Source organism: Arvicanthis niloticus, chromosome 6 (assembly GCF_011762505.2).
Source record: "Arvicanthis niloticus isolate mArvNil1 chromosome 6, mArvNil1.pat.X, whole genome shotgun sequence".
Taxonomy (NCBI): domain Eukaryota; kingdom Metazoa; phylum Chordata; class Mammalia; order Rodentia; family Muridae; genus Arvicanthis; species Arvicanthis niloticus.
The window spans coordinates 70,776,687-70,803,619 of NC_047663.1; the positions used below are offsets into that span (position 1 = coordinate 70,776,687).

A 26,933-nucleotide genomic window follows, 5' to 3' on the forward strand; every position below is an offset into this window, starting at 1 on the left:
TGAGCAGGAAGGAGCTTAGAAACCTACCACCCAGAAAGCTGCATTCCCAGCGGGGCCAGAACATCTCTTCAAAGCTGGACTGTGGTGCAGGAGCCCAGGTGGCTACACTGAGATCTCTGGGATGTGACAAGGTACTAGGCTTGGCTTTTCCCAGTTCAGAAACCAAAGTTGCAGAGGAAATGGTTTTGCTGCTTACCAAGGAATTTGACAGTAACACTGGATCTTTGCACCACGAGTGCCCAGATAATGCTGAAGAGACTGACCCTGGCCGCTGATGTTGGCTTTGCCATGAACTTGCTGTCAACTCTGATGCTTCAAAAGTCTTAGTTCCTCTAGACCAGCAGACTCTGATGAGACTGGACACTGACTCAGTTACAGAGTTTGGTCTAGGATGTGATACATGGTAAAGTCTCTGTAACTTACAACCATGATTCTGAATCAATACAATGGGACTGCCTACCGGGATCAGTAGGTAGTTATGAAACATCAAGAACTTAACTCTGTCTCTGGGCACTGTGCCCTGCTCAGCATGCAGTCTGAGGCTGAGCTGGGCAGGCCTTTCACCTCTTAGAGGCAGAAGAGGTGAAAGCAAGAACCCTCATTCCTAGGACTTCCATAGCTGTCTAAAGCAAAGTCTACACTCAGCTGTGCTGAATGTACAATGGGCCCGTTACTGCACACTATAAAGTGAGCAGTGCATTTCCATGGACAGAAGCCCAGGGCAACTCCTATTGTGACCAGGCTAACGAAGTTCCTCCACTCTGCAGGATCAATCTTGCCTCAAATCTTACTTGCCAGCCTTAGCTGACTCTGAGGTCTCAAGATGTTCTCTTGGCTGTCATGGGATGATGACTATGATGGCGTCTTGCTTTGTGTCTGAACAGCCTTGAATTCAGCTCTTCTGCCTCAGTCTCCTGAGGGCTGGGATTATGGGTATATTACACCTGGCTCAGGAAATGGCCTTTTTGGGGGGGGGGGTGTGGGGGGGGGAGGAAACAGTGTCTACTATGTACCCTGGAACTTGCTAGGTAAATTAGACTGGCTTTGAAGGCACAAAAACCCGTAAGGTATGTGCCACCATGCTTAGCCTTAGGACATAGCTTTAAGCAGAAAAGACATGAATTTCTTCTTAGAAGTTGGACTTTTTAGTATATAAATCTCTTATCAACTGTAAAGAAATATAAAATATCTAAGTTTCATGTCTGCAGTCTTAGAGCTCACAAGGCACAGAGAAGATATAACCTGGGCCCAAAATTTAAGGCCAGCCTAGGCAATGAGACAAGGCCATGTCTCCAAGAACAAAAGCCAAAGAAAAATTCCATGGGGCCAGGAGCATAGCTTAGCAGAGATGTTCATGCCTATCACACACAAGGCCCTGGCTCACAGCCCTAACACTGCACATGTGTGTTCACATGTATTCAGACATGCATGCAATCCTACGTTGGCTCCATGGTCACTGACCTGGTGTTCAAAGCTGTCCTCAGCACTGTCTACACTCTGGACATGCAGGCAGTGTGTAGGCTGCCCTGTGCTCTGACTCCATTTCCTGGAAAAGGAAAGAAGCAGGTTAAGCTCTCATCCAATGATCTCACAGGAAGCAACTGAAATGATCCTCTGGCCTGACATGGGGAGGGGTCTTTTCATCCCTTACAGGTTATTACACCACCTCCAGAACAGTCCAGCCAGGCCTCTTCTTTGGCTTATAGTTATTAGATTATTCTTACTTGAAATTGTAATTTTCGATTTCCTTTGCCCTTTGAGAGCCATGCAGCATCCTGAGCTCAATGAAGTTTCTCTGGGATCTTACTAAGACACATGGAAATCTGGAGAAAACTCCCAGGCCCACTGATTACAGCTCTGAACTCATGGTACTCCTACTTCAGCCTCCTCAGGAATGGAGCTGCAGGCACCCAGGCTAATGGCCTAGCTGGCCTTCTGCTCCCCTCTGCCAGGCATCACACACTCTGAGGATTAGCAGTGACACTTGTTGCCCATTTGCCCACCCACTGGACTACAACATGGGAGTCCCACTTAGTGACTTCTAGAAGCTGCTCACCCACCCCCCTTCAGGAGTCAGTGTGAGCATGGGGAGAGCCGGATGAGACCCGTTTGGCACCTCTTCCTGGGTTGAGCTGGACTGCAGGGTAGACTTGGCCACTCAGCACTGGCTGAAAGCTGTGTCTTAAGAGCTGGTCTTCCTCTGCCCAGCTCCTGGTCCTCACAGCCCTTGTCCAGATACTTCAGCCAACGGGACTTGAGGGGCTCAGACAGTGCCTATGCGTCAAAACAGAAAGCAAATCTCAGAGTTTTAAAGCAGCCTAGGCCCACCTCATGGTGCATAGGTCAAAGTTCTCAGGACCCATGTTTTTCTCTGTCACTAGGAGGGACTTCTAGTAGAGCAGATGGGATACAGCTGCCTTGAGACCTAGAACACTGGTTCTCAGCCTTCCTTGCTGCGACCCTTTAATACAGTCCCTCATGTTGTGCTGACCCCCAACCATAAATTATCTTCATTACTACTTCAAAACTGTAATTTTGGTACTCTTATAAATTGTAATATAAGTATCTCATATGCAGTGCATGTGATATGCAACCACTGTGAAATGGTTGTTCATCCCCAAAGGTGTCTCGACCCACAGGTTGAGAACCAGTGCCAACAGGCTGGTGTACACAGACCTAGCAGGGCATAACTTCTTAATGTCAACACTCTCCAACACATGCTCCACCCATGATGCACAGATGCACAATGAAGAAGGAACTGCAAAGAGCAAATACTTAAGACAGCAAATTGGTGCTCCAAGACACTTTAGATTTTTGTTTGTTTTTGTTTTTGTTTTTTTTTCCTAGACAGGGCTTCTCTGTGTCTCCTTGGCTGTCCTGGAACTCCCTCTGTAGACCAGGCTGGCCTCAAACTCAGAGATTTGCTGGCCTCTGCTTCCTGAATGCTAGGATTAAAGGCATGCACCACCAACTGCCTGTTGACACTCTAGAATCCTCAAACATGAAAATTCCTGAAGACCATACAGTTCCAGAGAGGAGTAAATACTGGTATTCAAACCTGGGACTACACGAACACCAGGTCTACCCTAGGCTGCATCCCAATCCCCAGCCCAGTTATTACTTGTAGTAAGAATGGCACAAAATAATCTTTGTAAAAGGACCAAACAGGGCCAGGTGTGATGGTGCACACCTTTAGTCCCAGCACTCAGAGTATGAGGCCAGCCTGGTCTACACCAGAGCCATACAGAGAAAACCTGTATCAAAAAGAATGGGGGGGGGGGGGAGAAGGAAGAGGAAGAGGAAGAGGAGGAGAAGAGAATGGAGAGACTGAACAGGAAGCATACACATGAATACCCACACATGTCAGAAGGGCTTTTTGTGTGCTTACAAGCACTGACTTTGTTTAAAATAAAATCTGAAAGCTAAGTGCAGAGAGAAGGTGGCCAGTGTAAGTTATGAGCCGAGTCCAGTTAGCACAGGAGTTTCCACGCACCACACTGGTAGTCACAGTGCAGCATCCTGGTTTAACGCTGTGTCAGTTAAGTCTGTCACTAGCCAGGTGTGACGCATACCTTTAATCCCAGCACTCAGAAGGCAGAGACAGGCATATGTCTGAGAGTTCGAGGCAAGCCTGATATACAATGTGAGTTCCAGGAAAGCCAGGGCTGTTACAGAGAGAAACCCTGTCTCACAAAACAAATCAAAATAAAAAAGAAGCCAGTCACTACCCACCCAACAGTGGGTGACTGGCTGAGCACCTATTTTGTAAGGCTTCTTTCAGGCTCTAGGGGCAGAGAGCACTGTTTGCCATTCCTGCTCTTGAGGAGTGCCCAGTCTGCAGCAAGGGAGGAAGAGGGTAGATGCAGCAGGGGAAAGCACTGAGATTCAGTGAGCTCTGCAAGCAGACAAGGAAAGTCCAGGCCATAGCGCAGGCCATGAAGTACACACCTTTGCAAAAGGGCAGGGTCTGTCATTCGGATGCGTCAATAAACATTTGCTGAACCAAGGATTTTTGTTGTTAGGCATTGATTCCTCAGCCTTGGGCGTACAAGGCAAACAAGTGACTAATAAATACTGTCAATACTTACAGTTATGGGCTAAGCTTCTGCACAAGATCCCAACACACCAGACTCAAGAGAAAAACTGAATCCCATGTGCTAACTTGGAACTCTATCACTAACTTGGGACTGAATTCCTGGAGAGCAGGAGAGACGGTGGCCCAATGCCCTAAACAGGCTGGCGTCTATGGACAGGAATGCAGCAGCTCTCTCTGAGATAATGCTTAGTCCCAAAATGAGGCTGAATGGAACCTGTCAGTCACTTTGCTGTGGTTCTGTCTCCCTTTCTACTTGCAGAGGAAGCCACCCGAGGGGTCAGTTTACTTCTGTTCAGTTTCTTCCTCTCACCCCTCCAGTCCATCAAGCATCTACTCAGCTCACTGGAATGCTCGCTCTGTTTCACGGACTCGAGAAGGCAAACAGAGGCAACTGAGATCTTTTTTTTTTCTTTTCTTTTTTTTTTTTTTTTTTTTTTTTTTTTTTTTTTTTTTTTTTTTTTTTTGTTTTTCGAGACGGGTTTCTCTGTGTAGTCCTGGCTGTCCTGGAACTCACTCTGTAGATCAGGCTGGCCTCGAACTCAGAAATCCACCTGCCTCTGCCTCCCAAGTGCTGGGATCAAAGGCGTGCGCCACCACTGCCCAGCGGCAACTGAGATCTTTAAATGGCTTGTAATTTGTCCTTGGGCAATCCTTGAGTGGAACCCTCACATAGCAGCCCAGGGGACAGAGTGGGGCGGTGGCATTAGCTTACCTGCTGACTCCCATCCTCAGCCTGTTGAGGGCCTGAATTCTCCTCTTCACTGACATTAACCGTTTCCTCCACAGACCTTAAGGGAAGATGGCAAATATGACCCTGTGAAACCACAGGGAGACATAGACCAGGGAAGGGGAAGCAAGTGTGTACAAGAACTGGCAAGGCTAGGGCTGTCTGGGGCATCACAGACATTCCTGCTGCCCTCATGGGAGGCACTGTTCTCAGTACTTCAGGAGCCGTGGGCAGAGTAGTTACTCCTTGTGACTGAGGGGCAGGACAGCTAGGTAAAACAGGTAAGCACAAGTCCTACAGGTTGGAGTCTAGCTCTGTCCACCTCACAGAGACCTCTGCCTCCCTCTGCCTCCCAGGTTCTGTAACTAAAGGCTTATGCCACCACCCCCTGCTCTTAGGCACATTTTAAAAAGAAACTTTACATACATATAAGTAAGTGTACTAAAACTCTACTTTTCCTGGGGAGATGGCTCAGTGGTGAAGAGCATTGTTGGTTTGTAGAGACTTGGGTTAAATTCCCTGTGCCCACAGATGGCTCATAAGCACCTATGACTCCAGTTTCAGTAGGAGATGCCCTCTGAGCTCTGTCTCTGTAGGCACATGGCACACACCTAGTGCACATACACACAAGCAATAGCACTCAAACACACAAAATAAGTCTAAATAAAACTTAAAGCCCTTTACTTTTAAAACTTTAAAAAATTAAGTAATTGGGATATGACATTTATACTTAATAAACCTAGCTGGGTTTTTGTTGCTCTGTGGTGGTTGTTTTTGATATTGGGTCTCATTATGTAGCTCTGGCTATCCTGGAACTCATTAAGTAGACCAGGCTGGCCTCAAACTCACAGAGTTTGACTCTGCCTCCCCAGTGCTGAGATTAGTGTCATAGCCACCAAACTTGGCCCTGTGGTTGTTGTAGTGGACATTACATTGATAACTGCTGTGTACTATTTAAACTCAGGGAGAAGGTGGCTCTGGAGACTGTGTTTTCTCCATGTGTCCTGGTTAAGAGCATGTACCAGGAGACCTGAGTTCCACTCCTGCACCCTCAGTGATGGCACTGTCAAGAAGGGTCCTTGACTCCAGCCACCTCTCCAGACCCTCGTCCATCCTCATCTGCTGTCTTCTGGGTGTTTGTAAGCCATCTTATTTTTCAGATGTTGTAAGATATCTGATTTAATCATGTCCTCTTGTTATTTGTTCTTTTTACTTGGAAGGAAGCCTCATCCATAGGGACTCTTTACTTTGCTTGGGAGAATCTTTATTGGGAACACAGCTCAATCCATTAAAGGAGATTTCCTAGTCAATGTCTACTGTGGTTTTAAAAGTTAGCCATTTACCTACTGATGCAACTGGCAAAGACCATCCATGTGGAGAATGAGGCAGCCTGGGGTTTCAGCAAAGGAAGAGCTGCCCGCAGCCCCAGTTCCTCGGCTAAACTGCATATGTCCTGTTCTTTGCTTTATCTTTTCTGTTATCACAAAAAAGATGGAGAAATTACGGTTCTTTTTTTTCTTTTCTTTTTTCTCTTCCCAGTTTGGCCAGGTCGAAGTTGTTATAAGCCCAGTTTCCTTTATTAACTTTCTGGTCTCTAAGTTTTTCTTTTAGAATTGGTGAGGGATGAACCTAGGCTCTGACCATGGCCCTAGCTTGTCTGACAACAGAAGTGGTTTGACATATGGCTTTCACCAGGACTACCCACCCTGTCCTGGGCACAGTAGGCATTATAGTCCATCTTGAAGCCAGACTGGAGAAGACGAAAAACTTCCTTCTATAAAATTTATTTTGGTGATTTTCAGTCCTTACATTCTTATGTAAATTTTAGGATCAGTTTTAGAAAGAAAAAAAAGTTGTTTTTTTTGTTTGTTTGTTTGTTTTGTTTTTCAGTGTTGGGAATAAACAGTAGGCAAGTGCCCAACCACGAAACTACATTCCCAGGGCTGAAGCTGTAATTCTGTTTCTTTTTCTTTTTTTTTTTTTTTTTTTCGGTTTTTGAGGCAGGGTTTTTCTATGTAGCCCTGGCTGTCCTGGAACTCACTCTGTAGACCAGGCTGGCCTCAAACTCAGAAATCCACCTGCCTCTGCCTCCCAAGTGCTGGGATCAAAGGCGTGCGCCACCACCGCCTGGCTTGTAATTCTGTTTCTTGTTTGAAACATTTTCACAGTTATCTATGTGTGCGTGTGTACACATGCCAGCTCGAAAAAAACGAGGGAGGTCAAAAGACAACTTCCAGGCTGCATGCTCCCTCCCGTGGCATGGGTCCCCGGGATCAAGGCTTAGGTTGTCAGGTGCCTTCACCATAACACTGAACCATCTCACTGGCCCTGGCACTTGATTTAAAAAAATCATTGTCCCAAGTGTCCACTGAATTCACATAGAAATACAAGCTCACTTTGTATGTTGGCTATGGCTCTGGGATATCAGTGAACTGTAAAGTTGGGTTTGGAAGTAGGATTTCCCACAGACAGAGTTTCCCTGTTTGCACACAGAACCCTATGTTTAGAGTTTACTGTGTTGCCTAAGAATGTTAACTCTCTTTGATTTTGTAAAATGCTCTGCTCTTATCATTTCATTTACTGCTACACACACACACACACACACACACACACACACACACACACACACAGAGTACGCAGGACTAAACTTAGGACAGCACCCATGTTACACAAGACCACTAGGTTATGACCCCTATCCTACTTGGTCTCTTCAGCTGCATTTAATCTCTCCTGGCACTATTATTGATTTACTTGTTTTTTCCCCCTTACTCATTGGCTCATATTCCTGAGGTAAGATTAAAATGTAGAGAGTTCATCGGTCATGTCCCAATCATTGGAAGCCTAATCCGTAATGACATGTCTAATAAAGATATCTGGAAACTAACTCCTAAATAGCACGGGAAAGGGAGGACCAGCACATGCTGTGGTCCAATGGGTAGGGACCTACTCTCATCCCTCTGAGCATCACCTCACACCCTCTCCTCCCTGTCTTCCCCATTCTGGTATTTGCTACCATTGTTCTCCTGAGCAGGACAAAGCAGGATGTGAGGCAGTGTAGGCCCCCTGCTCCCCTCCTGATCTGACAGTCACATAGCTGACCAGGCTTTTGTTTCTCCACAACTCATCTTTTCAAGACTGATCTGTGGCCGAGTTTTAGGCTGTGAGGTCAGGTGAGCCTGAATATTCTCTGACTCCAGCATAATGAGTGGCTACAAAGTGAACCCAAGTTTTACTTTCATGAGTGTGTAGGGGTACTCTGTGGGGTGCCACAGCTAAGGGAACACAGGACTCTAGGGATGAAGTGTGGTTTCCCCTTCGCAGGGTCCATGTTGTCTCGCATGCCTGTTCCCTCTAAAACAACCCTGGGATCTACACTCTCTGGACCACCTCCATTGCTGTGGGACCCCCCAGTTTCCTTTCCTCTGGCATGGAGACTCTCCTGGCTCTCCCTCCCCTTCTCTGCTGGTGCCTGTAACCCTTGTGTGATCTTTGTACCCAACATTTCTGGGACTAGTGGTGGGGCCTTGAGAACTGCCAGATGCTCAATTGTTTTTGAAAACTATGAAAACTTTGGTGGCTTTATGTTTGGGATATAAGCAGATAAAACGGAAGCATTTTTGGAAAAAGCAAAGTACCCCAAATAGTCATACCTTCTCAGACACTCAATAACACACTGTCATTTCCCCTTCTGGGGACTGCCAAGACCAAGCCCCCTCCCCTGGTAGGGTTGTCTTAATTCCTGCTAAAAGGGTACAAGGCTGGTTAGCTAGCTCAGAGGGCCAAGGCACCTGCTGCCAAGCCTGACAACCTGAGTTTGATCCCCCAGGCTCCACGGAGAGGAAGGAGAAAAATAGCTCTTGCAAGTTTTCCTCTGACCTCCACACATGTGTGCTGTGGGCATAAGGTAAGACAACCATACTTCCGGTTTGATAGGTGTGCCCTATAATTTTTTGGTGACCACACGAATAAATGTTAAAACCTGTTTTCTTGTTTTTTAAAGAAAAAGATGACCATTCTGGCAGAACAATGAGACCACTAAAGGAGAAAGAGACAACAGCAAAGTCCAGAGGACCACACAGCAGCATCGTAAATCCCAAGAAAGACCTGCTTCTCAGGGCCACAGCTTCACAGGTCCCTCATTACCATGAACTAACTTCCTTGAAAAAAGAAAATTCTGTGAAAATACAAGTGCTCTTGGTCCAGCCTGCTGTCACCAGACTCACAGCAAAAGCCCCCATTTACTATCTCCCAGCTCTTCAGAACCGATGATGCCTTTGTGACTACAAATGTTAACACAGGGTTAATGTTTAAAAATCTTTACTTTGGCTCTGTGTGTTCTGCCTCCTTCTGACTTTTCTCCTAAGATAATTCCATTAACTGAAGGTCATTCAATGTGGAACTTCTGTCATCTTGTCTGGCTTTTGCTGGAATGTAACATTCTGTAATTCTTGGAGTTTTGTGTGATGAAAAAGAAATAAAAGTTTATATATATATTACATTCCAAATGACAGTGAAGTCTGCCTAAGAACTACCCTAGTCAAGAGCAACTTGCAAACAGATAACCTTCAATTATTACATCATGCCATATATATTTAGACCCAGTTCTTTTAACATACTGTTAAGTTTATATATTACATTGCTTTGTCTCTTAACTAGATCATCAACATGAAGTATTTTATTTTAGCACATCAAGGAAGAAAGTAAACAAAGAACCAGTAAATAAGAGAAAACGGCATACAGGATGTAAGCATGAAAGTAATTTGGGGATTAAAAGATTTTTGCTTAGTAAAAGAAGATTTTTTTTCTTAAAGTAAAATAACTGTTTGTTTTTCAGAATGAAGCAAGAACAATAAGAACAAACATTTAGCTTTGCAAAGAAAGCCTGTGGAAGTTGACCCTTAAAGGGGCTACAGAGATGGCTCAGTAGTTAAGAGCACTGGATGCTCTTTCAAAGGACTAGGGTTCAATTCCCAGCACCTACATGGCAGCTCACAGCTGTCTGTAATTCTAGTTCCAGGGAATCTGATACTCAGACACACAGGCAAACAGCAACACACATAAAATAAAAATAAATATATCATTAAATGAAAAGATGTACAAGCAAGTTAAAATTGCCTAGGTCAAATCTTAGTGATATAGAACTACAATCGAGACTAAAATCTAGGCTCTTTAAAATTATAAATAAAATTCTATTAAAATAATGACTGCTTCTGGTAATAGCTAAGCAATAAATATTTTATGATTTCTTTTTCCACATGTATTATTTATTTTGTTTGTGGGAAGGGGCATGCATGTGGAGGTCACAGGACAACTGGAGTCTGTTCTCTTGTCCCACCATGTGACTCCTCTCCTAGAGACTGAACTCAAATCATTAGGCTTGGTGGCAAGCGCCTTTATTCACTGTGCCATCTTGTAAGCCCAGATTCTATGTCTTATCAAAATAGTCTGTGAGGCTTTTAACTACTTAAAAATGAATTAACAAAATCAAATTTTATTTTAAAATTTATTTTTTCTCTAAGTTTTAAACTAAATGTTACACAAGTTAAACTAAAGTCCATTCCTTTTTCTTCAAGATTGATAACACTGTCCTGGATGGAGACCTGAGCCAACGAGGATGAAAGGTCAAAAAAGGACAGGCAGTGTTGTGGGCTCCCTCTCCCAGGCCAGCCAGGACTCAGGGAACAACAGGACCACCCCTACAGCAGCCTTCAAAGGCCAAAGGCCAGAAAGTCACCTGTCCTCTTCTTCAGAGAAGCCATGGAGACACATGAAGTGGGATTCTAACCAGTATTCATCCTTCAGTGAGGAGAGTTATTGGGGGTGTTGGGGGAGGAGGGGAATGTACCCTGTACTTCAGGAAAAGCTATACAACCAGTAAGACCCCGCTCCTTCCCAACAGCTGACATAATGGGAAGAGAAAACATTAACTCCTCAAATCTCTAGGATATTTGACTTTCAGTTTTTAATTTTTGTTTTAAATAGCCAGACACGGTGGAGGCACAGGCCTTTAATCCCAGAATTCAGGAGGCAGAAGCAGGTGGATCTCTGTAAGTTCAGGCCAGCCTGGCCTATACAGTGTGTTCCATGCCAGCCAACATCACACAGTTTATTATAGTCAAACAAACAAACAAACAAACGAGAAGGTGCTGGAGAGATAGTTCAGTAGTTGAGAGCAACTGCCTGTCTAACAGAGGACCCTGGTTTGGTCCCCAGCACTCACCTGGCAGCCCACAACAGTCTGTAGCTCCAGTTCCACAGGATCTAGCACCTTAGCACAGACATATATGCAGGCAGAACATCAACAAAACATCAATGCACATGAAAACAAATCGTTTTTTTAGTTTTTAATGTTTTAAAGGGATTTCTTTTCGTTTTATGTACATTGGTATTCTGCCTGCATGTACGTCTATGTGAGAGTGTCAGATCCTCTGGAACTGGAGTTACAGACGGCTATGAGCTGCCATGTGGATGTTAGGAGTTGAACTCAGGTCCTTTGAAAGAGCAGCCAGTGCTCTTAACTGCGGAACCATCTCTCCAGTCCCAACAAATCTTTTTTTTGTTGTTGTTTAAATTAGAATTAAAAATGAAAGAAGGTTAATTTCTGGCATCTAACTGGTCTTAAAAGCCAAAAAAGGAAAGTATAACTCCAAAATAAAATAACTCATAATGTTATAAACTCAAATTCTTCTGTCTCATGACCAGGACTTTCAGCCTGACCTGGCTGAGCCAGGAGACCTGGTACTTCTAAAGACCCACAGAAACAGTCAGGTGACAGGCTTCAGTCCATTTTAAGGGACCCTAAAGGACAACTTCTGATGTGCAGACCACAAGCCACAGCTCCTGATTCTATAAGTACCTAAATGGGAAGCGTTTTGTTTATATAGATATGGATATAGATATAGATACTGTAGCTATCTTCAGACACACCAGAAGATGGCATTGAATCTCATTACAGATGGTTGTGAACCACCATGTGGTTGCTGGGAATTGAACTCAAGACCTCTGGAAGAGCAGTCAGTGCTCTTAACCACTGAGCCATCTCTCTAGCCCTGCGTTGTTTTGTTTTGTTTTTTTAAGATTTATTTTTATTTTTAATTATGTATGTTGGGGAAGGGTATGTGCCTGTGAGTGCCGGTGCCTGTAGATTCTCGGATCCCCCTTGAGCCGGAGTTACAAATGGATAGTTGTGAGCCACCTGATGTGGGAGCTGGGAATGGAACTCAGGTCCTCTGTAGGAGCAGTCAGAGCTCCTAACTGCAGAGCCCCTTTCAGCCCCCAGGGGGTGTCTGGGCTGCCCTTCGCTTACCCTCACTGTGCTCCACCAGGCAAATCCTTCTTGGCTGCCATAAGTCCTTTAAAAATGTTCTATTTGTCCATCAGAATCAAAATGTCTGCCTCTGTAGACAGAATCCACCTCTGGGTTTCTTCTATTATTGTAAAACAACCAAAATCAAAACCAATCAACCAAAAGAAGCCTCCACACAACAGGGCCAGGCTGGCTCAGTCTCCACTTAGACACCAGTTACTTGGCCTCTCTCAGCCTTTCCTGTGAGTTTCAGGCACTGCAGGAGCTCTTGGACATCCCTGGGCCCAAGGCACATTTACTGATCATATCAGCATGTACATCCTAGCTCTACTCTCTCCTTTATCAGAGGGGCTGACAGGAAAGTAAGCTATAACCCCAATTCTGCTCCCCATGGGACAGGAGGCTTTTGCCTTCCTGTTCTCTACTGCCTAGGCTTCCCCTTCAGGTCACATTTCTTCCTTCTTCACTGCTAGTTTTCATGGTTTGACTAGACAGGGATATGGTTTGTCTTTCTTACCCCTCTGCCAAGATTTCTTTAAAAAATGTTTTAATAAAAAAAAAAATGACGTGTGCATGATGTGGAGAGGATCCCATGTAACCAGCACACAAGTCTGTGGGTCTGGCTCTCTCCTCTGACCTCCATGTGGCTTCAGGTGTGAGAGGTCCTCAAGTTCACACAGCAAACACCTTACCTCCTGAGCCATCCTGCCTGCCCTCTCATAGGACTTCTTATTGTGTTCTACATTTTCAGTTACTGACCCTTTCAACACCTAGCCATATTTGTTTTCTGTAAACTCCAACAGCCTCTTGGGTGACTGCTGGGAAGCCCCCTGGGTAACTCTGCTGCCTGCATTTGGGTTATTTTTGGCTTCACTGTCTTGTTTGCTTGTTTGTTTGTTTGTTGTTTTTTTGAGACTGGAACTCTGAGACCGCCTTCCTCTCTCTCTGAGTGCTGGGACTAGAGGCCTGGGTCACTGCCACCCCACTGCTCCATCACCTTTTTAAGTTTGTAATTCTGCTTTATGGTTTGGACCTTACTTCAACCTTCTGGAATTTTTCAGATCATCAAGCTCCAGATGGTATTGTCGCAGAGACATTAGTGATTAGTGATCGATGCCTGTCTCCTGCCACAGAGAACCTCTAGGTCTCCACATGATGTCATATCTAGCCTTGTGACAGCTACTCCTCTCTGCAAAATGCCTCTCAAGTGTCTACACCCTAAAATCTTGGGACCCTTGGATGAGTCAGCAAGCTAAGAGACATCTTCAGCCCACTCCTCTCTGAAGATCCAGAAGCCTGCTCTGTATGACCTTGTTCATCTGTCAGAAAGGAAATGCAGACACAGAAGGCCAAAAGTAAACGTAAAATTCCCACTTTTAACAATACTGTCATGATCCCCAATGACCCATAGAGTTTACAGGAAGATCTGGAGCCTGACCTCTTCCACAGTAACATTTACGACTTGGTAAAATAACAAGACACCTATCTGTCCACTTACTTAGAGAGCTCACACACACAACTCTCCTCTCAACTGCTATAAAGAACTTTCAGCTCCCTTTCAGTCCCATGATCCCACCCTGAAACTAGCCCTCTACTTCAGTGTATTGCAGTAAATTCTCTCTTTGTCTATTTTTGCCTTTGGTAAATTTTTTTTACCTCCCACACCATCAAACTTCCAAATGCAGTTTCACACATCAAGAGAGAAAGATGGCTCAGTGGTTAAGAGCACTGAATGCTCTTCAAGAGGTCCTGAGTTCAATTCCCAGCAATCACATGGTGGCTCACACCATCTGTAATGGGATCTGATGCCCCCTTCTGGTATCTGAAGACAGCAACAGTATACTCACATACATAAAATAAATCTTTGAAAGAAAGAAAGGAAGGAAGAAAGAAAGAAATAGAACATTAAGGGAACAAGAAAAGAGAAAGAAACCCCTCATCCAAGTCTGCCTGAATTCTCTCAACAGCTGAAATCTGAGAATTTACAGATAATTAAAATTCACTAGAATTGCCTGTATAATACAACATTCAATTTTATAGAAATTTCAAACTAGAATGTTGCAAGGTGTGGTGGCTCATGTCTTTAATCTCAATATGCAGGTGAACTCTGTGAGCTCAAGACTAGCCTGGTCTACTTGGTGAATTTCAAGCTACCTAGGGCCATACAGTCATAGCCTGTTTCAAAAACAAAAACAAAAAACAAACAAACAAAAATCCAAACCAAACCAAAACAACAACAAAAACAAAGCAAAACAAATGAACAAAAATCTTAAGACCAAAGTGTACCTTTGAGTTTACTCGTTTCCTGTAAAGTTATAGGCTATAACACATGCCTTAAGGCTGGCATGTTCTAACCTTTAACGAACACCATAGATGCAGGGGCCGATCTTTGTGAGTTCCAGGCTAGCCAGGGCTATACATAGAGGCTCTGTTCAAACAAACAAACCAACCGTCCCTGTGGCCTACCACAGCTAGGATCTCTTCAACCCTTTTGACCTATTGGAGGGAGGGCAGATGGGGTATGTCGAGAAAGGTTGTCCCAGAGCTCACTATGTAGAAGAGGTGGCCTCAAACTCACAGAGATACAACTACTTTTGCCTCCCAAGAACTAGGATTAAAGGTGTGAGCCACTACCTGGCTAAAACTTTAAAAAAAATAAATACAAAAGTTCATACTGCCGGGAAGTGGTGGCGCACACCTTTAATCCCAGCGCTTAGGAGGCAGAGGCAGGCAGATTTCTGAGTTTGAGGCCAGCCTGGTCTACAGAGTGAGTTCCAGGACAGCCAGGGCTACACAGAGAAACCCTGTCTTGAAAAAACAAAACAAAAAAACCCAAAAAACAAAACAACAACAACAACAAAAGAATCCTATCTTAATCTGAGTAGAGAGGTCTCTGGGAGAATTCAGGGCTGTAGTCAGGAGGGTAGAGAGGTATGTCTCCTGTTTCCAGGACCACTACCATTTCCATACAGACCATCCAAACCAGAACTTTCCATTTCCAAGGATCATGAAACTTGAATCTTGCCTTGTCTTCCTGGTCATAGAACTATCAATAAATTCTTTGTCCTACTCTTATCTAGTAGGTCACCATGAACTCTTCATCCTACAAGGGTCATGTCCTCATGGAAGAAAGAATGCTGCACAAAGGTCTAGAATGTCAGAGCTGACAGGCTGTTCTGGGCTTTCCTGCCAGCTTATCATCATGTCTATCTACATAAAACCCCAAAAGGCAGGGTTCAGAGAGCTCCTGGGACAACCAGATGAGAGGAGGCCCCAAGAGAGGTCATGAGAACTCATGCATGTGCCAGGAGGGTGGCACATTCTAACTCCAAGGGAACAGAAACTCCAGCCGCTTGTGAGCCTTCCAGACCTCAACCATACACCTGTACATATGGGTGCTTTATTTATTTTGAGACAGGGTCTCACATAGTTCAGGATAACTCTGAACTCACCATGCAGTCAAGGATGACCTTAAATTTACCATCCTCCAGTCTCCATCTCCTCAGTGTTGGGATTAAAGGCACTCAAATCATACCTAGCTTCCACTTGACTTTCCCTCTTGAGACAGGACTTCTTTGTGTAGCCTTGGCTGTGGTGGAACTAGCTTTGTAGACCAGGCTCGCCTTGAACTCTCCCTCCTGAGTGCTGGGATTAAAGGTGTCTCCCACTCCTAGTTCCTCTTGGCTATCTCTAAACCTCAGATAACCAGCCCTGCCTGCTCAGCCTTGTTTGTGGTTGAGTACAGTAAACACATAATCCACACTTCCTGTCTCACCCTGACTGCTGTGCATGCTCACACACTAGCACTCAGCAGACTTTAAAGTCTGCACATTCGCTCCTTCATCTTTTTGTCTGCTGTGTTATCAAAGGGCAGGCTGAAGATAGGCTGCTCCAGAGAAGAGCTACCCTGATCTCCACTTCCTGAGATAAGTGGAAATAAACTCTAAGCCTAGGCTCTTCAGAGTGAGAATAAAGGCTGAAGCCCATGGGAAGGCTTCCCTGTGTGTCAGTGTTGGAGATGGATTTTTTTTTAGCCATGTCAAGGTCAATACAGGGCAAGCATCCTGCTGTACAGTGGGTCTTCTTGTAGCTCACTGTATAATAATAGGGCATAAGTCTCTGTGCACTCAGTTGCTTACAAGGTCCTTAGAGACAGCCATAGTGGCATACCTCTGTCATCTCTGTCCATAGGCAGAGGAAAGAGGAGCTAGACTCTGGGGCCAGTCTCAACAGAGCAAGGAGAAGCATTGTACTCACACAGAGGACAAGATGAGACTAAATACAAGTAGGTCCCCTGCTGAACCCAACACAGTTCAGGCCTTCTGTCTGCTGTTTCTTGTGCCCCTCAGACATCCACCTGTCAGCCTGAGTACAGTTCTTAGGCCCTCTGTAGCCTCGATGCTTTTGTGGACTTTGACTTTCACTTCATTTTTGACCATTTGTTTGTTTTTTGAGACAGGGTTTTTCTGTGTAGCCTGGCTGTCCTGGAACTCACTCTGTAGACCAGGCTGGCCTCAAACTCAGAAATCCGCCTGCCTCTGCCTCCCAAGTGCTGGGATTAAAGGCGTGCGCCACCACTGCCTGGCCATTTTTGACCTCTTAAGGGTTCTTATTTTCTTGCTAGCCAGGTTTACATGTAAACTATTACAGACAAAGGCCGTTGAGATGAGTCAGCAGGTAAAGGCACTTACCACACAAGCCAAGTGACCTGAGTGATCTTTAGAACCCACACAAAGGTAGAATCAACTTCACAAAGTTGTCCTCTGATTTGCACACATACACACATATTAATTATTAAAATATTAATAGTAATAAGAACTCATATCTAGTAAAAAATTGTAGCTATTTTCATTGAGAGCACTGCTCAGGGTGTTTAAGCTGCCATGCTGTTGCACATGGACTTATCCATTGCAAACTCCCATCCCCTAATCAATACGCAAACAAGGTAAAAATCCGCTACTCCTTTCAAAACACTGTACCTGAGTGACAGCTCTGACACTTGTCCTTGCAGCAGATTTAGCTTTTGGACATGGCGTCTACAGTCAGCACCAGAGCCTTCACCATAAGCCTGAGAGGAAAAAAAAATTTTTTTTTAAAGTGATAGAATGGTGAGAAACATCAGGATAACATTGCAAAGTTTGAGGGTAAGAATACACAGGTCTAGCACACCTTTAATCTAGCACTCTGGAGGCAGAGGCAAGTGGTTCCCTGAGTTTGAGAACAGCCTGGTCTACAGAGGGAGTTCCAGGACAGCCAGGGCTACCCAGAGAAACTCTGTGTCCTGGAGAGATTTATAAACAAACAGCTTTGGAATGGCAGTTCAGGTCTTTCGGACCATCCCACTAACATGCAGAATTTACTAAAGCCAAACTCAGACTACATTGGGAATCCAAGCAACTACAGATAGGAAGACCTCAGGGGAAAGGTCTGTGTCTGTGCTAAACATGCATTTGTTTGTTTGACATTATTCCCAAAACAAGGTAGCATAGCACTGTACACAACATACACAGTGAGGTATTACAAGTCACCTAGAGGTGATTTAAACTATGCTAGAGGATCTGGAATGGTGGCACAAACCTTTAAAGACAGCATTTGGGAGGCAGAGGCATGTGGATCTCTATGAGGTCCAGGATAGCCAAGGATATGTAGAGAGACCCTGTGTCCAAACACCACCACTACCACAATATAATACAACGCAACGCAACGCAACGCAACACAACACAAGAAAGGTGGTTGCATGTGTCTATAAGTTCTATAAGAAGCTGAGGCAGGAGGATACCGTGAGCACCGAATGAGTAATAATCCCACTCATCACTGCTCAAGAAAGCATGCTGCAGGATATGCAGAGGTTACATGACATTCTATAGAGGGGCCTCCATGGTTACTGAGGTTGTGATTTGAATGTTGAACTTTTGGTTTACAAGTAAAGTCTAACAGGACAGAAGGACGTTTGTGAGCAGAGGAGATGTGCTCTAAGTGTCCACTGTTCCCTGCCACCCTATCTGTCATGGAGTCTCAGTGAATGCTGGGCAAAGAACTCCTGTGGACTCCTGGTGTATGAGAGAGCAGTGGGGCCAAGTGTACTTTGTGATGTACACACGGCAAGGTGGGTGGCACTGCAGCCCAGGGAGCCAGGAGGTGAGCTAAGAATGACTGAGTGCAAACAGAGCATGGCAGCACATGACTTTAACTCCACCACTCAGAACACAGAGATAGGATGACTGCTGCAGGTCTAAGGGTAGCCTGGGCTACATAGCAGGCTATGCAGTCTCAAACAAAACAAAACTAAAATAAAACCCAAACAGCTGAATTTTATTTATTTTGTCTGTCCACTATTCAGGCACAGATGAGTTGTGAATGATAAATTGTGTAATTTTAATGATATGTACTAAGTGTTCTCATCTGTGTTTCAAATTGGCACTGCACAATAGAAAGGCAAACAGCAAAATTCATGCTATTCACTGTGAATGTAACTTTTATCTGCCTGATATAATTGTCTCTGAAGCTTACTGCTATCTGGTAACCCAGGTCTAGTCCTGGAAGCTTCTAGCCTCTGAACAATTTAATCTAGGCCTAAAATATTTTCAGCCTTTGTGACTTACTGCTGAGTAAGCTTCCCTTTCTACTTCTGAACTCTGGCTGGCTAGTTCAACTCAGCTGTTCTGGCTCAAACTTCTCTCCAGGCTGGCCAATTCAAACTGGCTTCTCTCAATTTCTCCTGAATTGTTCTGTTTGACCTCAAACACTAGCAATCTGTTCTAACCTGGCTCCTTCTCATTCTCCGGCTCTTCTGCTTTCACCTGTGTCTAGCTTGTTCTCTCTTCAATCTGTCTCTGTAAAACTCTGCTGGTAATGGTAAACCTGTCCCCACCTCCAAGTAGCTTCCCTTTCCTCTCTGTTCTTGTGAGAGTTGGGAAGATCCTATTCTGTCAAATTTTTCTCTGATTTGTCCCTTTGTCTGCCACTTTCAAACACTAGTGCTTCCTTCTACAAACTAACTTTACCTTCACTGTTTGGGATTAAAGGTGTGTACTAAGGGTGTGTCTGTTTTCCACAGTTTAAAGGTCTGTGTTAAGGACTGAGCCAGACCACCTTTAGAAACTTTTTTCCCCCAGTAAATAGCACAACCTTGGAGTTTACACTGTGACCAAATATCCTACAACAAGTGAATTGTTGTCCTGGGAAGAAAAGATATAAAGAGAAGGCTTAAAGCTGAGTGCTAGTTCAGGGGTGAAACATGTAGCATAAGACCCTTGGTTCATTTTCCATTAATCCATTCCCTTAGGAAAGAAAAACCACACAAAGTTTCTGCCTGTAGTGGTTTCTTCCCCTGCCATTTGAACAAGAGACTCCATATTTCAGTTTGTACTCCCCCTCACAAAAAAGAAACTTAGGCCACCTGGAGGGTTCTGAACAAAGCAATGATACAACCCAGCATTTTTTTCTTTGTATCTTTCTCTTTTTTGAAATACACTCGTGTATTCTGGGCTGGCTCTGACCTTCTGGCTGAGGGTGACCTTCTTTTCTCCACCTCCTGAGCACTAGAATGCAACTGTGTGCCACCATATCCTTTTTAAGACAATGTTTTCAGAGGATCCCTGTGATTGCAGTGTTGGAATGAGACTTGATGAGAGAAATAGGTGGGTGAGTTAGGAAGCTACTGAAGACAGAATAGGAAGAGGCCGACTCAGTCAGTGAGGTTAGATAAGGCCACACTCTGGATCTAGTCTGAAGGCAGAACTGGCAAATGCTGCTGCTGAAGAATGTACATGAAAACAGGAGTCAAGGGTGATGGCAGCGGCTTCAGTCCAGAGAGAGATGCGACACTGAAGGCTTGGGGACGATTGTGAAATCAATCAGCAGCTTCATGAAGTCAGAGTTCCCACTTTTCAAATTTAAGGTGCTGGGGAGTGAAGGAACCCAAGTAGAGATATCCAAGAAACAGATGAGTGGGGAAGTGCCCAGGAGCCTGAGGACAGGCCTGGGATCCTCAGGATACCTTGACTCTGTATGCCAGGCTCTCCCACTGAGCTCCACTCCAATCTTTTGAATGCTCTCTCCCTAAGGGAGTGTAGCTAAAGAACAGGCCAAAGGCTTGCACTGTAGTGTACTTCAGTGTTTGGAAGTTGGGGAGGTGAGGAAACCAGTGAGAAGACTGAAACAACAGCCAGGAAGCTAGGAGCAGACAAGATGGAAGTGCAAAAGAGGAAATGTTTTTAAGGAGGTGGAAGTTACAACCCATGACAAATGCTGCCAATAAGTTGTCATGTGAGGACTGTGAACTCACCTGTTTAGCAACATGGAGGTCACTGACTGGCCAGCAGTCATGGTCTAGTACAGAGTGTGGCCCTGTCTGCTGTATGATCAAGTGAGAGTAGTAGGAGCTGGGTACAGCGGATGGCAGTTAAAGAAGACTGATAACCTGCATCTGGTTTAACAGTGGGGGTAAGCTCTCTGCTGCATGCTGAGGCACATCCTCCTCTATGGAGACACAAAACTAGATTGTCTGGTCTGGGGTAAGTGAGGGTTTGACACTAGCTTTCTATTGCAATGTCAGCTACTTCTGAGCTTGGCCCTAGAAGCCTCCTGGGAACTCAGCAGTATTCTTGCTCCTCTGGCTAGAGGCAGCTGGATAAGCCTTACAGAATAATAGAATGTCAGCAGCTCCCCCCAGACAGTTCAGTGTCTGCTCTAGAGGGACAGAAACAACTTCCTGATGTTAAGCTGCCTGACAACCATAACCAAGCACCACTCCACAGGCACCACAGGTGAAGCCTGCCTTCTTGAAGAACTTAAGAAACCCGCAGTAATAATCTCTGCACGGGCACTCAGGTCTATCCAGCTGAGGCAGCTCCTATCTTGGGAGATGAGTCTTAGCTGACTGGCACAGAAATGGGTACGTGTTAATCACATTGCTTCTCCCAGGACTTCATGTTTGGAACAGGCTAGGCCACCGGACTGACGGTGCAGTTCTGGGATCCCCTGAAGGGCTTGATCCTGTGTGCTGAAGGGAAGAAACAGGAAAGGCCAACAGACACCCTGAGAGCTGGGGACAGGGTGACAGCAGGCTTTTTACAGTGGGGGGAGGGGGAGGGAGTGCACAGTGAGCATCAGCAGTAGGCCTTGAACTTATCAATGTGCTTTAGTGTCCTGAATGTGGGATGGTGGGCATGTGCCATTGTGTCTGGCTGGATTCTCAACTACAGAACCACTATTCAAGGACTCAGGCCAAAGTTCTGTTTTTCCTGACACACATCACCTTGCTGGCACATTCTTTTCGTTTTTTTTTTTTTTTTTTTTTTTTTTTTCAAGACAGGTTCACAGATCCAATCATTTTATCTCTACTGAAGTCATTCTAAATGATGATCAACAACAAAATTTTCCTTTTTATTGAAACAAGGTCTCATGTAGTCCAGGCTAACCTGGAACTTTCTATGTAGCTGGGAATAATCTTGAATCTTTTTACCCCTAAAATTAAATTTATTCATTGTATTTTACATGTGAGTGTTTTGCCTGCATGTGTGTCTATGTACCATATATATGCCTGATGTTCTCAGAAGTCAGAAGAAGGCATTGGAACCTCTGGCACTGCACTTGTGAATGACTGGGTTTCACCATTCGGGTACTGGGAATCAAACCCACATTCTCTGTAAGTGAAAGGGTTAAAATTTTTCAAAAACTCCTAGCAGACTGAACAGAACCAAGTGTGCAGGTCAGCTTCGTCGTGAGCTCTGTGTTTAGAAACTTGGCTGACCACAAGATAGATGGTTGATTATGAATAGGCTCTTAGAGAATAGCCTATATAAAATGTTCCCCATGACTGTTCCTTGGACTCTGTCACAAACCGAATAATGGGCTGGGACTTTCCACAGGTACTCTCCAATAACCCTCCTTCACTCCCCTTGGGTTGTGGTTTCCCTCCTGAGTTGTGGGTTTTGGCTTTAAATTCTGTCTGTCTCCAAAGCCCTGGGGTCAGACCCCACTGCCCCTGCATGGGCTACGGGTCTTGACCTCAACATGTTGATTGAAATATACCTCTTGCTGATTGCATCAAATTTGGAGTCTTGTGAGTTAATGGGTGGCCACGAATTCCTGAGGCTTGGGTGAGGTCCTCCCTTCATGGGGGCCTTACATAAGAAAAGCAAGTGCTCTCAACTGCAGTGCCATCTCAGCTGCCCCCTCCATTCTGAACTCTTGCCCTTCTTGTCTCTGCCTTCTAAGTGCTGGGATGACAGGGGTGCACCACCACATCTAGGTTTTCAACTGGTTGGAGATTGTGCCCAGGGCCTCATGCATTCTAGATGAGCAATCTTTCATTCTCAGCTCCCAGAGTGTTTCTGCCTGTCACCTCAACTACGTGATTCTTCCTGGAAAGATAACCTTTAAAACGGTAGTGCTTACTTAGGACTCTGTCATAAGGAAATAGTACATAGTTGGTCAAGTGAACAAAGAGGCACTTCCCTGCGAGTGCAGGGAATATAGCTATAAATGTTACTTTTATCCTTCTGTAGTATATGTCTCCAAGGCTTACTGCCTGTCTGCTAATGTAGGCTTAGTCTCCATTTAATCAAGGCCTAGAATGCTCTCAGCCTCTGAGACTTACTGCTGAATAAGCTCACCCTTTCTAGTTCTTACTGATCTCAGCTGTTCTGGCTCAAATGTCTCTCCAAGCTGACTGATTCAAACTGGCTTCTCTCAGCTTCTGACTGAATTACTCTGCTTGGCCTCATAATAACTTTGGCAACCTGTTCTAATCTTCTGGCTCCTTCTCATTCTCTGTCTTGTTCTGTCTTCACCTGTGTCTACCTTTTCTCTCCTCAACCTGTCTCTGTACAACTATCCCAGTAAAACTGCCTCCTGCCTCTCCCTCTGGGCTGCTTCCTCTTAGGCTGCCTCTCTCTCCTCTCTGTTCTTGTGAGAGTTGGGCAGATCCTGTTCTGTCAAATCTTTCTCTGATTCATCACTTTGTCTCAGAACTAGACATCACATTCAAACATGGGGGCTTCCTTCTACAAATCAACTTTACTTTCATTGTTTGGGATTAATGTTGTGTACTAGAAACATGTCTGCATTCTGGCCGGATCACAGAGACTTAAAAGGTCTTTGGATGTTGCTAGATTAAAATTTCCCTACATATAGCTTTGTGGCAGAGTGCTACAAAATGCATGAAGCCCTGTGTTCAACCCCAGCACTGAAGAAAAAGTAAATGAAAACTTTCACTGCAGAGTTGTAAATCACAATAAAAATGACAATCATATCTAACCGATGTGGGACTGGTTATTTACCCACTCATCTAATAGAAGCTCATGTTGAGTGCTCACTGTGGACAGGGCAGTGGACTGGGCATTGAAGGCCCATCAGTACCTAAAACAAGGAGAGCTTCTATTCCCATGGAACGCTCAGTGTGGACTGGATAATACCCACAGGAATACTCAGCTTCCACCAGGAAACTCAGTTAAGCCCCAAAAAGGAGCACAGGTTCCTACGAGAAGAGGATTTGTTTCAAGGTCAGAAGGAAAGTCCCCGCGGCTGCAGGAGGGGGACAATGGGAGAAGAGGAATGCAGCATTAGGGAGGAGCAGGCAAGTAAAGGACCCAAGAAAGGGCAGGACTTGGGCAATATGTGCTATCAAATTCCTTAGGTCAGTCAGTATGTAGAGATTTGAAGAAATGTGCTTCTGGCCACATGGAAGTAAAGTGCTCTCACGTCCCTTTACTTCTGAGACTGCTCCCTCCCGTACCCCTCACCTCTGCCTCCACCAACACACTGCTGCACACCCCTAGTTAGGTTAGGTATTCTGTGTCTACAGATGGCTGTGAACTGCCCAGTGTGGGTGGATGCTGAGAAACAAACTCTGGTCCTCTGCAAGAGTGGCAAGCATTCCTAATGACTGACAAAGCTCTCCAGGCTCTCCTGCTCTCTTCTTACATGCCCGTGTCTTCAAGAAGCTCATCTCGCTTTGAACGGCGTGTGTACATACATGTGTGTGGGCACAAGTGAATTAGTCTCCTTCCACAGAAGCACATCCGTAAGCCCACTACTTACAATATTCCTACTTCCTATTGTCTTCCTGTGCCTGGCATACAGAAGGTACTGGAGAAACACTTGCTGAGTGAAGGAGTGAAGGACAGACCCTGTGCAGGCTCCACCCACTGAAGATCCAGGAGGAAGGGACCCAGGGTGCAGCAGCTCTCTAGGGTGAACTGTGAGAGAAAAGGATCCTGGCTGTAGAAAGAGAGGCTGGGCCCTTTACTTGTTTCTCAGCACTTACCCGCACAAAAGACTGCTTCTCTCCACAAGCTTTGCATGTCCATTTGAGACTCTTCTTCACCTACAATGAAGTATTGGAAACTGTAGTTCAAACGACTTTGGATGACGAGTAGTTCTGAATCAGAAATAACTTAGCTATACTCCCAGTCTTGAAGGTAGCATTTTAGGTGAGGAAGGAATGTACTATTTAATAGCTGGGTGCTGGGAAGACTGGTCATTTGTATGAAACAACATCCAGTTGGATTTTTGCCATTCCAGGAAAAGAAAAAAAAAAAAGAAATTTGCCATCCCAAAAAGGAAGGAGAAAGCGGGAGGGGAGGGGGAGACAGAGGGGCTAGAGATATTTCAGTGGGTAAAAGTTTATTTGCTGAGTAAGCATGAGGGCCTGAGGTCAGATCTCAGTAGCCACGTGAAAAAGTGAACACAGCCATGTGAGCTGTGGAGGTGGAAGTGGGATCAGCGGGGCTTGCTGGCTGCCAGCCTAGCTCCAGGCTCAGTGACAGACCCTGTTCCAGAGAAATAAGGTGGAATGACAAAAAAGGTGGACTGACAGAGCAGAACTAATGTTCTCTTCTGGCCTCCATGTGCTCATCTGCATACAAGCATGCTTATAACAGACACACAGACACACACACGGGGTGGTGGGTGTGGGGAGATTCCAGAGCTGAGGATATGTCTCTGTGGCAGCTAGTATAGTGGGGATACAGTTCAGTGGTTAAGAGACTTGGCTGCTCTTCTAAAGGCCCTAAGTTCTGTTCCTAGTACTGATGTGGCAGCTCACAACTGTCTGTAACTCTAACTCCAGGAAATCTAAGACCCTCCTCTGGCTTCTGTGGGTACCAGGTTGCTCGGGGTACAGACATACATGCAGGCAAACACTCATCCACATAAAATAAAAATACATTTTTTATATAAAGATGCAAAAGTTCCTTGAAGAAATGTCACGAAAGATTATGACAAAGAGATCTGGGTTGATGCAGAGCTGCTGTGACCGACATGGCATGGAGTCATGGTACTCGGGAAGCTAACGGCGGAGGGGGTGTTAGCAATTATTAGAGGTCAATCTAAGGTAAATACTGAAATTATGTCTTGGAAACACCCTCAAAACCAAACCAAATCCCACCCCCTAAAACAACAATAAAACCACTACCACCAAGACTGATTGGGGTTGGGGATACAGCTCAGAAGTTGCCTAATAAGGCTGAGGCTAGATCCTGAAGCCAGCTTGAGATATGAAACAAAGCCTCTCAAACACACACCAACCACTATCCCGTTAACCATTTATGGGTTGTGCTGGCTCTAATGAGCGCGGGGGTGGGTGTAATTATTACCACGAGGATAAAGCTGCAGGTAGAGGCACCAAGTGATATCTGGGCCGACCCAGGGAAATGTTAAAAAGGAGTCCAAACTGCTTATACATTATTTAGTTTTGTTTTGAGACAGGGTCTCTAGTATCCCTGGTTAGCCTCAAACTCGCTAAGCCCTCCTACCGTCAGTCAGTCATTGCCATGCCTAGGCTATTTGGGGGTGGAGGGGCTGTGTGAATGTTAGGCAAACACTCCAACCCTAGGGCTTTAAAAACTCTCCATTTACTGTACTAAAACTGAAAAGAGGCACCTGAGTGTAATGATGGCCTAGGTTCTGCATAGAGGACGCTACTCTTCAACCTTGGTTCCTGACCATTCTGCTAGGATCCAATGGAAGCCGCCTCAGAAGAAACAACTACTGTGCATTCTACAACGACCACGCAAAAAACCGATACGCACCGGGCTGGGTGGTAGCTCGGTGGAAGAGCGCGCCCACAGCCCTGAGCAGAACCCTCAGCAGCAACAACAAATAAACACAAACAAAATGGCCAGAGGCATGTCGTGAAGTGACCGCAATGAAGCACAGCCTTCAGCCTGGCCATACGAGACGCGGTCCGCCATATCTCGCCCACCATCCTGCTAAGAAAGAGGGTGAGGCAGACGCCCACCCCACCTGATGCGCCTGAAAGATGTGACAGCTGCAGCACCGTAGAACCCGAGACTGCTGAGCCGGCGCCATTCAGGCCTGTCTCCCGCCGCGAGCGCGGGCTCTGAGTTCCCGCCCAGGCTCCGCCCACCTCACGAAGGTTCCGGCCCCTCTAGGCCCAGCACCTCGCATGCCCTGGTGCGTCTCTCAGCCTTCTCTGGCCGCGTCGGCCCCGCCCTTAAAAGCTCTTGAGTCGCTCTAACCCTCGGTCTCGGTGGTCACGTCTCGCCCTTCCCGCCTCCCAACCCCGCCCCGTACTCCTGCCAAGCATTCCCCCTCCCCACCAAACAAAAACAAACAAAAAACCCGAACTGGTGTTCCCACGTGTTTGGGCCGCTAGTCTATCGCTTTGGCTCTCTGACTCCGAGCAGGGACGGTGCTCTTGTAAACCAGTCCACGAGGCAGCCAGGACATCTATGCATGACAGACATTATAAACTATCTTGGTTTTGTTTTCTTTTGAATTAAAGCTGTGGTTTGACTGTAATCTCAGCATTTAGAAGGTGGAGGCAGGAATACGAC

General features: G+C 45.4%; 1 protein-coding gene across 1 annotated transcript in view; it reads right to left on the minus strand.

Moving 5' to 3' along the window:
• Positions 1-26,512, minus strand: part of Mrnip (MRN complex interacting protein) — a 27,909-nt gene extending 1,397 nt beyond the window's left edge. The window contains exons 1-6 of the mRNA XM_034504553.2: positions 26,380-26,512; positions 24,401-24,460; positions 17,109-17,197; positions 4,809-4,884; positions 2,117-2,274; positions 1,462-1,546 (exon numbers count right to left, since the gene is read on the minus strand). Of these exons, the coding sequence (XP_034360444.1) occupies positions 1,462-1,546; positions 2,117-2,274; positions 4,809-4,884; positions 17,109-17,197; positions 24,401-24,460; positions 26,380-26,445 (534 nt within the window). The 5' untranslated portion in view covers positions 26,446-26,512. The remainder of the gene's footprint in view (positions 1-1,461; positions 1,547-2,116; positions 2,275-4,808; positions 4,885-17,108; positions 17,198-24,400; positions 24,461-26,379) is intronic.
• Between the last annotated feature and the right edge of the window lie 421 nt (positions 26,513-26,933).